We start from the raw sequence: 16535 nt of genomic DNA, 5'->3' as shown, positions 1-16535 counted from the left end.
GATGTATGATGATATCTAAAAGAATTAAGGCATATCAAAGCGTTCAAATGCCTTCATTTTAATAATGACATATTATTACATTAATCGTTTCCAATTCAGTTTCATTTAACACTATTCAATTGTGTATAATCAATACGGTCCGACAAACTATATGTTCACTCTCATCAAATTTTAAACTAATTAATCAATTAATAATTTTTTAATCAAAAATATGTTTTATAACATAAGAAAGGAAGCACAGTCCTGTGCAAGTACAACCCAGCTTGAATTTACGTTATAACACAATAAACAAACAGTGTTTGATAATACACTGTATCTTTCATGACGAGTCAGTAAAAATACTCATCAATAGAATGATGTTTGACTCACTAAACCTGCATTTGTGAAGGTGCTACTTGATTGGTAAATATTCGTCTGGATTTGATAAGGGTTTTTTAAATGTTTATGTGACTCCAGTATTCTTTGTCGTGTAATGGTGAGTTGAGTTTAATTCTTTTTTCTGCCTTTTCTTTCATTTTGTCCAGGCACGTGGTAAAGAAATTCAGTTGACACGGAGTGATTTGTACTTTTAACAAGATACATCTGCATAGGAAAGTAAACAGTTTTACAACTGCTAGATTGACAATAAGCTCATTTCCACAAAATATAAGAGATGATTAATGCTATGAGGAGCATCTTTCACTCTGATGATGAAAGAAATGAAACCGGTAAGATAGCTTACGTGATACACTTCCATTATCGGTTCAAGTTTCCTCTGAATGACGTCATAAGAGCATCTCTTTGCTGGCTCCATTTCCCAGCAGCTGGTCATTATAGAGTATCTAAGGAAGGAGGAGAAATGAACAACGTTTAAGACCTATTGATCTCCTTACTGATCTGTGTTTTTATCAATTGTGACCGTGCACCTCAAAACGAACATAAAGTCGCACACTTCTGCGTGAGGACTGAAAATAAGTGAAATGGGTCAACCTAGCCGAACCTGACTTTTTCATATTTTCTGAAAAAGCGGGTCTTCTTTTACATTATGCTAAAATTTGGTATCATAAAACGGGCAGGAAAGTGTGTTTTTTTAGCAGTTTATCTCGAACATTTTTGGTAGAATAGTGTGATTATGTGTGTCTTTAGAATCCCTTTTTCATTTCTGAAAAAACCTTGTCCACACTCTTCACTTTCAACTTTAATAACTTTTGAAAGGATAGTGCTACTGCTTTGAAAGTTGGCATTGATTATGGACAGAATGTGTTAATGAGGCATGCTTAATTTCAGTTTAATCTGATAATCCCTTCATTGTTGTTACTCTGGTGGTTTACTTCCTGTTTTTTGTCCCATTCATCGCACAGCCAGCACAGTTTGGTAAAGATTAAGCGCTTGAATAGACACTGTACTTCAGAGCCTCTTTTCTCAGTTCACACTTTTCCTGAGTTTGTGCTTTCTTTCCAATATTTAGATAGGTTAGGAGAGTCCATATGATTTGAGTTATACATCATTTTAAAGCTTAAAGTCTGCTCTTTCAGAATATGGTCTTAACTAAAAATTCATGTCTGGCGACTTTTTGTTTGTTTTGAGGTGCAGGGTCACAATTAAACAAATTTGATAAATACGCAAGTGTGCCATTATCGCGAAAGGGTCGCATCTAGACTAATTCCCCAGAGAGCAGTTGGAATCGATAAACATTCTCGTCAACGAAAACAAGCAAACAACAACAACAACAAAATCCACACACACACATTATACATTCACCTGCAAGCAAACAGAAAATGAAGGTAAATACTCACAATTCTTGACCACAGTGAGAAGGGCGTGGCATCTTGTAACCCTTGGTAACCTGCTGCCTCACCATGTCCATTGTCATTTTGGGAAAGGGTCTTGCTCCTTGAAGACATATCAAACATATTACGTATTTAAATATTACATTTGATAGTGTTTTAGTTAATTTTTTCTGTGCCTTTTTTGCTAACTACTTTTATACTTTCTTCACTGGCAGAATAAATCATCATTCTCAAAGGAATGCACACTAATTGTATATCTCAAGACATTACTTTTTTTATTAGGTTAACAAATATCATGTGTCATTTTACTATGTAGGTCTATATTCTGGAGCGAATTATACGGGCAGAATAACTTCATAATTATTCCTTTATCATTCCTTCCTTTAGTCTAGACCGAGGTTTATGAATTTTGTGATGTTAAACAAAGAAACAATTTATGTCATACCTAGAGTGACTATTTCCCAAAGAAGAATTCCGTAAGACCAAACATCGCCCTCTAGAGTCCAATTTGTATTCTGCATTCCTTCAGGTGAACTCCAGCGTGCTGGTTTCTGCAAAAAGGAAAAAGAAAATGAACAGCATATCTCATATATTTTAAAGAATACAAAAATCTGTATCCCCATTCATTTTCACGTTAATGAAGAAGTCGAAGACAGCTATAGTGTCTTGTCTTGAGTAGCAGTTTCTCGGACTTACTCTTTAGAGACTAAGGAGGGAATGGAATAGGCCTTTTTTCACACAAGCTTACTTTTTTTTTAGTTGACTGAAGCACTCTGTGGCATGAAAACATTCGCCCAGTAAATGTTTATTGCAGGATTTTTTTTTTCACAAAGGTGTATGTGTGTGTGTTTTATTGATATATCTTATATGAAGTGGGTATAACCTGTATAATAAAAATCCTTTTCAGAAAAATCTAATGTCCTTGTTAAGTGGAGTATCTACTTCTTGTTAGTAGTCATGTTCAGATGGATTCATGCTAATTCATTCTAGGATTATATCCTTGAATAATATGGGTTTTCCCGTTCATTTATACTTTTGTCATTCAAGTTCCTATTCTGAGCATTCGGTTTTCAGCAGAGAGCGTTCAAATTCTGTCAAGCTGGCGACGGAATCTCGTCGACCACCTGTTTATTGGAAAAAAAAAAGAAGGAATGTACAGGCACATGTCCCTCGGATAATATAGGACATAAAATGGAGGTCCCATGCGTGAGAAAGTCACAACTCATGCACGTACAAGATCCCACTTTATGTACTCATCGAAAAGAGCATGACGTTTAACTCGGTGAAGAAATCCCACCTGCATCCAACTGGACTCCATGGAAGACCAGCTATTGCAACTGAATATGGACTGCCCGGCCATCTTCTTAGTTGGAAAATGAAATAAACAAACAAACATTATAGGAACTGTATAGGCCTCCAGACGAGCATAATACGGAAGGTTGATTGACACCTTCGGGAAAAAAGAATCGACTACATTGAAAGTGATAACATGAACATAGTTTAAGTCTAATTTGGTGTTTTTTATTGGGTTACTTTTGCGAGACTCTGTGAGATCATTGTGCGTCAGTTTGTCTTCAAATGGATGCATTGTCATTATGTGGGTAGTGTTGGGACGCTGTCAGCATGCAGTATTATCAAGAAAGATGATTAAATGACGTTGTATTGTTTTGATGCACTGTTGATTGGACCTTGCAATTTCAAATTCATTGAGATGAAAAACAAAGATTACATGAACAGAGAACAATGTAGACCCTGTAAATAATCATAATTGCACTATTAAGCCTTCACTGGTTGTGTGTGCCCTTTCTCCTTTCAAAAAAAAAAAAGTCTACTCCATTTTCCTCTTTAAATTGATTGCACGAAGTACGAACTCGATCGCCTGCAAATGAAATTGAGCGCTCCAATCAAGCTCGGGACTATCACGCATGACTATCGCGTAAATTTGAATGCACGAGTAGGAAGTGCAATGCTAACATTTGGAAATTGAACGCCCAAACGTGAATTTGATGTGGCAAAGTTCAAATCGAACTCCCATAAATGGAATTCTGAATTTGAATTCCCGAATACTTTCGCGTGTGTGCGCTGTGTGAATTTAAATGTACATAAATGAATTGGAATTGCAAAAGTATGAAAGTGACCGGAAAAACTATACCTACCCTCCCAGAGGGTGAAATGAATGACGTCATACCGTAGTCAGAAATCTTACAGATCCTGTCTCCCGTCATTAAAATGTTGTGAGCACACAGATTTCCATGGATAATCTAAGGAAGATATCACATTGTGAACACTCTGATAAGAAATATCATGGATTACAGGCTTGAAAGAATGCTATTTTATTGTACATAATTATATTTTTCAAAACTCAGGTAGAAGAAACATGCACACACACACACAACATACACACACAAACACATACAATGGGCTCACGTCACAGGATGCGATTTAAATATGTCATATTCATATGGATAAAAAATAAATGTGGAGGAAGCTAATACATGCTTGTGGGGTTATAGATTCCAAGAGAGAAAGAAAACCATCAAGTACACATCTACATGTGTGTGTGTGTGTGTGTGTGTATGCGTGTGTGTGTGCCTAGACTAAAATTCAAGCCCAGCTTGTTGTCTTGAATCCAGTCTTTTTTAAATGGTTAAGTCTAATATAGACAGTTTGAAGAAACATATTTGGATTTTGTGAGAGAATAATGCGATATTGTATATATTATCGGCAAACAGAGACAAGACGAAGACTGAATTGATGCATAGTTATGTCATTGATATGGTGAAGAAGAGAGATCCTCTGGAGACATCGCATCCAATATGTTAGGCCTCACTGGAAGAAGATTGTACCCTATCTGGAAAAATGCATTGTTCATCAATAATAAGCCTCGACCAGCGTCTAATCACATTTCAAAGAATCAGTAAGTCCGGCCTTCTTCCGATAACGGCGAAGTACTTGTCCACAAGAATTGAATCTGGTCCACAAAGCGATGTTTTATTTAATAGGCATTTTATGACATTGGTAAGGAACAGGTGATTATGTAGGAAAAGAACAGAGCACCAATTATGATATGAGAGCCGTCATCTACGAAACTGACAATAAGCAGCTACATCCTAGAAACCCTAAAAGCTCTAGATTTCAAATCTGAATCAGTAGCAGGTGTCCTCTATCATCTTAACTCATCATAAACAATTTGTACGTCTGCATTACTTGCACTTATATCAAATAGATAAAAATTGACATTTCTTGCATAATTACCTTGTTGGACGCAAGGAATTCCATTCCTTTTGCCACCTGCCAGGCGAACTTCAGTAACTTGGACTCATCAAAGCGGGGTCTTGTTGGCTTGACGTTCCCATAGGGAGATTTTGAGGACTGGTTATTAAACTGTAGAAAAGTCAGTAGTGTCCCACCGGAAACAAATTCGTGTACAATGGTACCTGTTTGATGTCACAATATATATTAATTTTTACAGTAGTCGATGCAAAGGCTTTGAATACTTCAACTTTGCATATATTGTTTTTTTTTTCTTGATTATTGCCAACATAGAATATTCTAAGCCAATGAATGTCATTCAATAACTTTGCTTAACATCATGAAAAGAGCAAATCAATCGCTGTTTAAAGCGCTTTTTTTTCCCATTGAAAGATACTTCGCTTAGATAACGCGATATTTTATTTTTTTTTTCTCGGAGTAAACTGATAATACTTACGATATTCTTCACAGAATCCAAGACACCTCACGATATTTTGATGGTTTGGTAGTTTTTGCAAATATTTCACCACCTGCAGAAGGTCTGGAACACTTTCTGTATAGCAGAAATTAGATATTTTGATGATTAAAAAAGATGCATGAAGCTAAAGGAACGAAAGAATCATAATTGACATTCGAAATCACAATTTTCTGCTAGTCTACGGTTTAAAAGCATGCTTTAAACAAAGAGATTTTCTTTTTAAGTCGATCTGCGAAATATATACTTTTTTGTCTTACGAATTCCAACATTTATTCTTCAAGACCCGTCGTAAACATATTTTCATGATCATTTAACATACAAATCATTGTCATAAAAGTCATTTTTTTTCTGTACAATGCCTTACTGTATGATTTTACCCTTAAACATGTAGTGAGGGCTTTATAATGCATCTATTTTTTTAAATACTCTGTATTTCTTTTTTTAAATACATAATTGCAGGCAAATGGCATTTTCAACCTTAGAAATGCTTAAGGGGACACCTGCTGGCATTTTGTATCATCATGAACTAATGCTGTTGCTCTTAGACGTATAGCTTCAAATATCAATCAATTACTTTGTAAGTTGACTTTTTATTATTTAAATGCTTAAAAAAATCTACAATTAAACAGAAAAGCAAAACATCGTGTTATCTAATGAAAACAGTATCAATGATAACCTGTGATCTGCCTCAGGGCTACCGGAGCCACTCCCTGTTTTGTGCGGAGTTCACCCTTCCACACGTCGCCAAACTTCCCCAAGCCGATGGAACCAAGTCGAGAAAAGAACGTTAAGTTTTCAGGTTCCAGAGCAACGGTGCTTGGTGTAAGTGGCTGATATACAGCATTACCTGTCAAATGGAGGAAAATAAGCTCTCATGTTTTCATTACAGTCTATCCTCTTTTTTGTTTGTTTGTTTGTTTGTTTCTGCGTTTGAGGACGTTTAAAAAAAAGTGACCTCTTGTATAGTGATGCTCTTCCATCACAATACTTGACTATTAGTTAGGATTATAGCTTGTAATTGGTTTGGTCATCAATATTGAAATACTTCATACTACGCCCTCTGACGTCATCAAATATATCAAAACATATCCACATTCATCATATTGAACCTAACCTGCCACTTCTCACCTGTGTGCAAAATATGGCAACGGCAACTATAAACGCACGCACACACTCACACACCTACACACGAACCCTCCCATGTAAGAACATGCATGTATATTATAGCTACTATAAGAATGATTACACTGAACATGCTGAATGAAGGGAATATGTTGCCGCACTTTGTCTGATTTATATATATATGTATATATATATATATATATATATATGTACATATTATTTTACATATCACAAATATATTATATATTATATCACCTGAAATTAATAATGATATATATGCAAAGAAGAATGACATCAAATATTCACTAGCAAGATAAATTGATGATTTAGGACCATTTGTTAACTCAAAACAACAACGATATCGTGTGTAAAAAGGTGAAATACAACCTTTGCTTCTGCTTTCGATCATCTCATAAGCACTGTTCTCGTTGCCTCCAGATAAGCCTGTCCTAATACTGTACAAACACGAGCAAATTGAATAAATTGTTAATTGTGTAATTTCTTACTAAGACACAACAAACGATACTGGAACCGTACCTATACACAATAATTTTGGTATCAAGAGTACAGGCTAAACCTAAATGTTCATAGTAGGCCTACCATCTCTTTGTTCTGCGGCCACTGAAAACTACTCCTTTTTTTTATCAGAAAGCGAATCGCTGAGAGTAACGGTTGACGTGTATTTTCTTACCTTGCCTGCTTTTCACATGTACTTGGTACTAAAAGCGAGGGAAAAGAACAGAAACATGTGCCGCATTGTAAGCATCTATTCTGAAATTATTTCATTACTGTGATTAAATGTCATTACTGTTATTACTGTGTCATACGGTAATTACGGATAGGTACTTTAGGTCCTTCTCTACTTATGCGGCTTCTGAAGATGAATGTTATCTTATAACTATGTTTGGGTAATCCATTGTAACATTACACATTATATTTTTATTTTCTATCTATACACGTAATTAGTCAAGACGAATGAGAGAAAACGTGTTTGTACAAATATGTATACGCACGCACACACAAATAGTATTGTATCAGTATACCACATATGTATGATTGTCTTTGTCAGGACTGCTGTCCATTAATTTTTATCAACCTGTAGAGTTTGCTTTTACAAAAACGTCCACGTGTGTGCCATTCACCAGACAGGACCCAGAACCGTCACTGTATACCCATACTTTTTGATTCCCTATGAAAAGAGTAAGAAATACAATAATGAAAATGACTATCATGATGATGATGGTGATGATGATGATGATGATAATGATGGTGATAATAATGATAATAATAATGATATTATTGTTATCATTATAATTATCATTATTACTATTGTTATCATTATTATTATCATTATTACTATTGTTATCATTATTATTATATGATCTGTACAATTATGAGTTTATAACAACTTACACCAACCTTGACTGGATGCTGTGGTCTGTTTGTAGAATTGCATAATATTTACTGCTACGGAAACAGCTAGCAGTACACCCATGATTGACACAGCGGCTATCATACCAGACGAGGGACAGTCACAAGGACAAGCACCATCTAGATTACAATTAAAATGATAAAAAATGATAATACTGTGTTAAGATCATCAGTAATCCTGTTGCTTTGAAAGGAAGTTTACACTATGAAAAAAAAAAATGCTGGCAAGTTTTACAAGTTTGTCATGATATTATGCTTGCTTCAGAGTTAAAAACGACTTGGGAATATCAAAAAAAGTGCAATGAGCAATAAAATATTCGCTTAGTACGCTTAACTAAGTGATTTTGGCTAATGCACATTATTTGATCGTTCAACAACCACGTATCATGTTCATAATACCCATACACACACACATATATATATATATATATATATATATATATATATATATATATATATAGACAGAAGTATTGGAACAAGTTCACGCGGTTGACTGCAGGTTCATCCGTATTTATTGCTACTCGGAGTTTCATGCAACCTCCATGAGGCGCAATCATCAGGCAATTATTACATCCCAGAAATGATACCATTGAACAATGCATTTGGATTGAATCAACACACTTTATGTATATATATATATGTGTATATATATATATATATATATATATGTATATAATCAACCTAAAGGGGAAAAAAGAAAAAAAAGTCAGTGCACTTGTGAAAAAAACAACTGCACACATTTTAGTGATAACAAAAGAGGAGTCTGATACCGATTTCAGTGACTCATGCATTTTTGGTCCGCTCCTGGTCCGAGCGAAGACCAGATTACATCTACTGTCTTGTGTAGGCAAAGGCAACTACACGATGGGGTTATAGTCCAAGGTTTGTGCATGGTGATATGAAGTCATTCATGCATTTTGTTTGCTTCAGACCCCGAGGAGACAAAGGCCACTCACTACCACTCACTGCAACGAAATGCCCCGTTTAGTCACCGATGCAAAAACATGCACATGCACACGGTATCATGTGGTGATCTCATTGCTGAAAGCTGTATTATCCTCGCGTTCACGAATGCTTTCCAAACCTCTCGAATATCATTTCCCACGCGGACTTTATACTTGGTGTAAAAACGCATGCCATATGAATCATATGCTTCGTCGAGATGTGATCGCTGTACAAAAAAAAAAATATCGAACGTGTTGTAATTTTGAAGAGAGAACTTCCGGATGGCAGAAAGTGCACATCATTGTGTCAAATTATGCTTTCTACCAGCCTCCTTCTACGACATGATGGTGATACTTTGAGTTGTAATTGGTATACACCACGAGGAATTTCCTTATGGCTAATGTTGAACAAGCATTTTCGCAATAATCTCTTCCTTATCGAAACATCCCGGGTGTCCGCTATAAATTTATGCACATTAGAGATGAAAGCGTGATGATAATATTTTACAACCACCATTAACGCTGTTGCTATGAATGCACACAAGCCTCCACTCTGAAAAATGATGACAAATTCCATAAGTTCACAGAAATTATGCTTGTCTTACAGTTGTTACTCTTGCACCAGCAAAGTTACATTGTAACTATTTTATCCTTTCATTTTGTCGCATAGTCTCTCTAATAAAAGTGCAATAAAAAATCTTGAGCTCATAGTTATCTTGTCTTTCCAAAGATATTGTAATGGACTTGGGGATAAGATCAAAACAAGCACTAAATATTTGCATAATTATAATTTTATAGTGACTTGATGGCGTATATACCTATGAGCCTCATTCTTCTTATGATTAAACATTCGAAGTCCAACACGTGGAAAATTCCAAGATGACTATATAAATTTATTTATTCATTTGTTTTTTCATCTAAAGGGGAGGACATGTATGTACTCACCACACACACACACACACACACACACACACACACACACACACACACACACAAGAAACGACGCACACATTTTAGATAAAAAAAACACAAAAAACAAGAGAGTCTGATTTGAAAGACCTCGGTCAGCAGCACCCTTACCTCTCCCAAATTCCAGGATTGTACAGTGGTGATCAGAGAGGTGGTTTGTTTGAATATGAAACATAGAAATGACTGGATTATCTGTTTGCTTTACAGCACTCCTTAATGTTCTTTTTTTTCCATCTAAACAAGTGCGTCAGGCGAGAATTAAAGTAGGGCTGTTCACAATGGTGGTGTTGTACTAGGTCACAATTATTGATGGCAACACCATAGAAAGAATGTATTTATAACGAACATGGCATTGTCTGCAAAGTGCCCCTTTCTACTCTGTTGTTACTATTAACGCTTATTTGAAATAAGACTGGTTTAGTACTCAGTTTACATTATTTATTTTGTGGTACTGTGTAGATAAAGGCAACTACCTCAGTGTGGGTAAAGTCCAAGTTTCTGCAAAGTGACATTGTGGGCCAGTCATGCATATCGTTTGCTTTAGAAGTCTATATAAAGGCAATTTGATACAGCATCATGCACAGTGTCGTAACCCATTCAGATCTAAAAGTTTACTCAATGAGCTCATGATCTATTACCGAATGTTGTACTATCCTCGCGTTCACACATGCTTTCCAAACCGACAGAGAAGCAACTTCCAAAGTAGATTATGTTACATGAACTGCAATCCGTAATGTCTTCTAGTACTATTTAAACATATTTTTGTAGTCTCGTTCTATACCTCGTTCTGTTTTGTTTGCTTTGCTTCATGTGGTGTTGTTTGTTTTGTTTTGTTTTGTCCTCTGTCTTAGTATGTTTTATTCTCTCCATGTTCCCTTGATGTTATTGGTAATTTTTGTTAATTTCAATATTTTGTGCTTGTTTTAATATGTTTCATTCTCTCTGTGCTCCTTTTATCATTTGGTATTCTAATGTTTAAATTGCAATATGTGTATGATTTGTTTTCAAGGTACATTCTATTTTAAGAAGCCTGTGGCTTTCTCAGAACTGTACCTGCTACATTTTGTAAACATTTTATATAGAAACGATTTTTATTACTGAATAAATGTATGACTTGAATGAATGAATGTATATACCCGATGTTAAAACACATTCGATCTGAATTGTATTCAGCATCGTCGAGATAAACGTGGTCCCTGAGTTAGCTGTCGAACTTCATGCAATTTTGGAAGCACTTCCTGATAGCAGGAGGTGTACACTATGCCAGTTGAAAAAATTTACTTCAAACGAAAATAAATGTTATTATAGTGTCACTTAAGTTTGCCTTGCTGTAATTTGTACCCCGCGAGAGATTTTCTTGTGGTTAAGGTTTAGCTTCCGTTTAAGCTATAATCTCTTCCCGCCCAAAACATCGTTGGTGTACGTTACAAAATGAAAGCACCTCACAGATGAAGATGTGACATTATAATGATTATTTGTGAAGAGTTAGCGCGCGGTCTTAGGACAGAACAAAATCTAAAGTCTATCTAATGTTTGAATAGCATCCATATCACCAGTCTATGCATTTTGCAATGACATTTCTTGTTATTTCCTAAAACCTATAAAAAAAATAGTCATTCGTCTTGAATATTAAATCTTTTTAATGGGTCATCCCAAAATATGCCTTGGATTATCGCATCTATAGAACAGAAAGCTCTTTTTTTATGAATACGGTGTAGGTATACATCCGTTAGAATAAACACGGTTATTTATTCCTGCTTGGTTGTAACGCACTTTGTTATAACAAAAGAAAACTGCTGAAACGAGGACTTTATGTTACAACGGGAGTCGCCTGTATTAAGTGTGGAAAGAGTGTTCGTTGTTGATATCGACGACGCTAAAATCTTACTGGTAGGCCTATCTGATATCACATGATGATAGTGATACAAATATTTTGTGGTTGCAGCTGATATGTTCTTTACTTATTATCCCTTTAACTGGTAAGAACAGATTGGGTAGAATATATTGCTATAGGGAAAGAAAAGGGGAATCCCCCAAACAAGACAACAATACACTCCCCGTGAAAAAGCAAGCAAATACCAGTAAGATCACGATCTGTGTACCCGTATAGTGTTTATGGCGCCAATACTCGCTGTGCACAGTCTCAAGAAAAAAAAAAATCATTAGCGTACATTTGAGCTTGATATCTGTATGCTACGTGAGAGTCAAAAATTGAACATCAAAAATAGGGAAATAATTGAACGTGGATTACTAATGATAAAATGAATGTTGTTAAATTACAGGATTGCTCGAATTATTTTCACTTTTTTCCTCAAATTTGATCTTCAGAGACTACCAACGTCACAGTGACTGGACAAGAATGAGCAAAATGAGCTAAAGACACTGGAGTCTTCGTTTCTTCACCGAAGATCGGTTTAATTGTAGCACCTGCAGCTCATGACGATTGATGACTGGAATTTACATGAAAACTGCAGGTTAAAGGTATGGTATTTGTGAAGGTGAGTATTGGCCTTTTCACTTTTGTGAGAAACCAAGTAAAGACTTATGAAATAATACAAAGCATACCATTCTAAGAGGAAGTCAAGGTTTGTTAGATGGGTTTTGGAATGGCTTAGACATCCAAAAAAAAAAGAGAGTAAAACAAAGCGATCCTAATGTAAGATGGATCCCGCCTTTTCTTAAGAATGCTCTGTTTTTGGATATCTCAGCCATTTCAAAACCAAATCCGTAATAAACCTTGAATCCCTCTTGGAATTGGATGCTCTTTCATATTTCATAACAAGTTTCTTATTATCTCAACAACAACAACAACAACAACAACAACAACAACAAGAAAAGATGTAAGAAACTTGAAGTTAGGTCTCAACAAAAATTATACGATCCCTTTAACGCGCATGATATTTACCCTCTTGTTATTTTGCATTCACAAAAAAGTTTAGTTATAATGCCATCAAGATTTCATCTTCTCCCAAATTCATATAACTGCTTTAGATATTCATCTGGACTCTTTCTTCGCAGTTGTACGATTGTATCTCACAAAAAGAAGAAGGTAAAGGCAAATGTAACATGATATCTACTATAAAGTCTAATTTATAACCGATGATCTCGGAAAAAAAAATCAGTATTGACAATTGATATCACATCAATATTTAAATTATGGGTTTGAATTCAATAATAATACGATTCTTTGATCGATATGAGGTTTCTATGGTACTGGTTATCTTTTCAATTCAAAATTTCCAGCATTTCCAGGATTAGAGTTCTCTCCTTTCGACTGAAAAAGAAAAAAAAAACTTTGGATCGAGGAAGCCATACCATCTAATGCATAATTATGTATCATAATGGGAAGAACTTAAAACATAAATTATACTTAACCTGCTTGCTATCTTATTTCCATTATGGCTGATGTACACACACAGGTTGACCAAATCAGCAAATGCATACAATGTGTATGTTTGTATATTTTTACAAAATACATAAACGTTTTTCTTTGAAAATCAGCTCATGCAGTATTTTGAGATGCAGGTTGTCATAAGCAGAACAAGCAATTTTTGAAGAACATAAGCGCTAAATGTGGTAGGATATTGCAGCGTGTATCATCAAAGGTAGAATACACATGTATTTTTTATGACTGTCCTACAAAAGCATGCCATCACCAACCACAACACATATTTCAAGAGCATGGTTGCAATTAGTCTGGATTCAAGGCATTTATCTGATCAGCAAATAGGTCATGACGACAATTATGACTTTCTCTCTCTCTGTTTCGAGTTTGAAGAGCGTTACACATCAAAACCGTCGAAAATGGCTGCACATTGCAGTGTGATTTGGCAAAGTACCATTCGTTGCATTTTACATGGGCATACGTATATAGATTAAGCACAGACGCCAATGAACAATCACAAAACAAGTGCTATTATTATTGAACGAGTCCACTATCAGCTCAGAGTATGATTTTATGACTATGATAGAAGCCAACAGTTTGCACACTACTACCTGTTGGAGATTCCGAAGACAACGGAACCGACGTTACTCCATTTGAGGTCGGTTTAACTGTCGTACCAGCTAAGTAAACTGGTGAATTAAAAAAAAAAACACACACACACATAGCATGTCTTTTTTATGATTGCATAACAGCATGACATCACCAACCACAAGGCGTATTTCAAGAGCATGGTTGCAATTAGTCTGGATTCAAGGCATTTATCTGATCAGCTATAATGCCATGACGAAAAACATGACTTTCTCTCTTTGTTTCGAGTTTGAAGAGCGTTACACGTGAAACCCGTCGTAAATGACTTCTCATTACAATTTGATTTGGCAAAGTACCATTCCTCGCATTTTACACTGCGTATAAAGATCACGCATATCATAAACGTCAATGGACAGTTATAAAAACAAATGCTGTATCATTATATAACCGATTTCATTATCACCTCTAAGTATGCTTTTAAGTACTTTATGGTCACTACGGAATCTAAGACAAATAATGAAGGCCAACAGCTGGCACACTCCTACCTGTTGGAGATTTCGACGACATCGGAACCGACGTTACTCCATTTGAGGTCGGTTTGACTGTCGTATACCAGCTGAATAAAACACACACACACACGGCAAAGACAGTTTAATGTTCCATGAACGATATTGGTTTTATGCTAAATGTTGATATTTCCTTTTGTATAATACACTTAAATACACTTAAATAAATAGATAAATAAATAAATAAATAGATAAATAAATAAATTCAGTCCCAAATACCGCAAAAAAAATAATTCAGTAGCTAAATTTTGTTACTTTGTCTGTCAAAATACTCTACGAAAATAACAGCGTCACAGGCATTACACCTGTTGCTTCAAAATGGTGTTTTAATTGTTTTCTATGTTTGACGGAATAATTTTTCATTATGTTAGGCCTATCTTTCTCTTATATTCTATGCACTCAACATAATCTTTTGTACGTTCTTATTTTCTCAAACTCTTGCGCTTCTGTTATAATAATGGCCGCAATGTACTTACTGCCTGGAACAAAATTTCTTGTAGCTGTGGTGTTTCCAAGATAGTTTCCACTCACACAGAGATACTCCGTATCAAAATCGGGTGTTGCCCTAGTGAAAGCTGAAGCTGTTGAGACTGGAGATGGGTTGTCAGTGACGTTTTCGTAGATATAGAACATAGTGACAAATGGGTTTGGTTGATCAGCTGACGGGATGGTGCAGGTCACAGTGAGCATCGTTGTAGCTGTGTCGTCACAGAAGCCAACGGTCATGATACCAGCATCAGGCGGGACTACAAGGCAACAGTAACTTTGTCTATCAATTTCTGTGACATGTTTTTATCATGGTCAATCTATTCACTAACATGTTTTTAAAGATTTTCTTTCTATTACAACCATCATTATTTAAGTTCTTTTATTGCTTGTTTCCTGTTTGTGAATATCCTTTGCTTCCAATACCATTATTGATAGTAGAACACAATTGTTAAAGAGGGATTGCAAGTTCAAATGAGATTTCAAACTGTTTTAATCTTTGGAAAAATGAACTCTCTATAGATCTAGTATAAAATATTTGATTTCCACTGTGTATAACTATATTTCATGAATTTGAAGATTATATACGTAATTATGCGGAAAAAAATAACAGTTTCAGAGAGCGATTCCTCGCCAAAATCGGAAAACGGCTCTCGATTTAATTTATTGTACAAAATAGGGAGGGACGTCAAAAGTAGGAAACAGCACCGCTGGCCCGCATCGACCGAGCTAAATGTGTATACACTATCCATGAGAATCGCACATGAATGATGCTACTTGGAGGATTATTTTTTGGCAAACATTAGCAGTTTTAGTGTGATATGTTCTGAGTTCTACAGTACTTTTAAGAAATTATAGTCTTCGAAAGGGACCACAGTACAAGTTTCATAAAATCATTTGATGTTAAACTAGGAACAAGGAAGAAAAAAAAAACAGACGTGCTCTGGCTTACTTATTTTTCCCAATTGACAGTGCAACCCGACGAGATAGACCGGATTCGTGTCATGGGGATTGCCAAGCTGCGTGTGGCCAAACATTCTTTGGTATGCTCGGAACACTTCAAAGATGAATGTATTTATCAATATATGGCCATGAAAAGGAGATGAGTTTCTCTTGTCGATTTAAGTTAAAACTTTTTTTTTTTTCAGTTACAACAATCAACGAATTAAAGCACCAACAATAGTACTTTCTACGCATCCAACTCTTTTAGCCGAGCCCGGTTCTGCTATTAGTGTTGTAGTGCTGCGGTACGCCCTGGAAACACCTTCATGCTCAACTGCAGCTGAGCCTGTTGAGGCTGACTCTTCAACAAGAACTTAAGTTCCAGTTTCAGAGGAGTATGTATCTCAAAAGAGAAAAAGCAAGAGTATGTAGGCCTATACACCGATGGTAGCTGTCATTAATTTGTCGTTAGGTTTCTAATCTTAAGTTAGAATTGAACAAAGTATGGCCAGCCCAGGATAGTAGAGACAAATCCTCTCGTATCACTTGAGCACTACTGGTATTCTATAGTATGATTATCCACTACATATCACGGCGGTCAGT

The 16535-nt window shown here is 35.7% G+C and overlaps 1 protein-coding gene across 1 annotated transcript; it reads right to left on the bottom strand.

The window, feature by feature from the left end:
- Nucleotides 1–263: 263 nt before the first annotated feature.
- Nucleotides 264–15230, bottom strand: LOC139711390 (tyrosine-protein kinase SRK3-like). The gene is made up of 10 exons (XM_071623276.1): nt 15036–15230; nt 14484–14554; nt 7009–7076; nt 6176–6346; nt 5479–5574; nt 5025–5206; nt 3926–4030; nt 2215–2320; nt 1776–1872; nt 264–821 (listed from the first exon to the last, which is right to left on the bottom strand). Exons 1-10 carry the CDS (start codon nt 15228–15230, stop codon nt 614–616), a joined length of 1299 nt encoding a protein of 432 aa, XP_071479377.1. The 3' UTR covers nt 264–613.
- Between the last annotated feature and the right edge of the window lie 1305 nt (nt 15231–16535).

Source organism: Diadema antillarum, unplaced genomic scaffold (genome assembly GCF_040938485.1).
Source record: "Diadema antillarum isolate AM-2024a unplaced genomic scaffold, OU_Dant_1.0 seq00001654_RagTag, whole genome shotgun sequence".
Classification (NCBI taxonomy): Eukaryota; Metazoa; Echinodermata; class Echinoidea; order Diadematoida; family Diadematidae; genus Diadema; species Diadema antillarum.
Note: the sequence above shows the minus strand (reverse complement) of the source record. Positions and strands in the feature narration are given on the sequence as shown.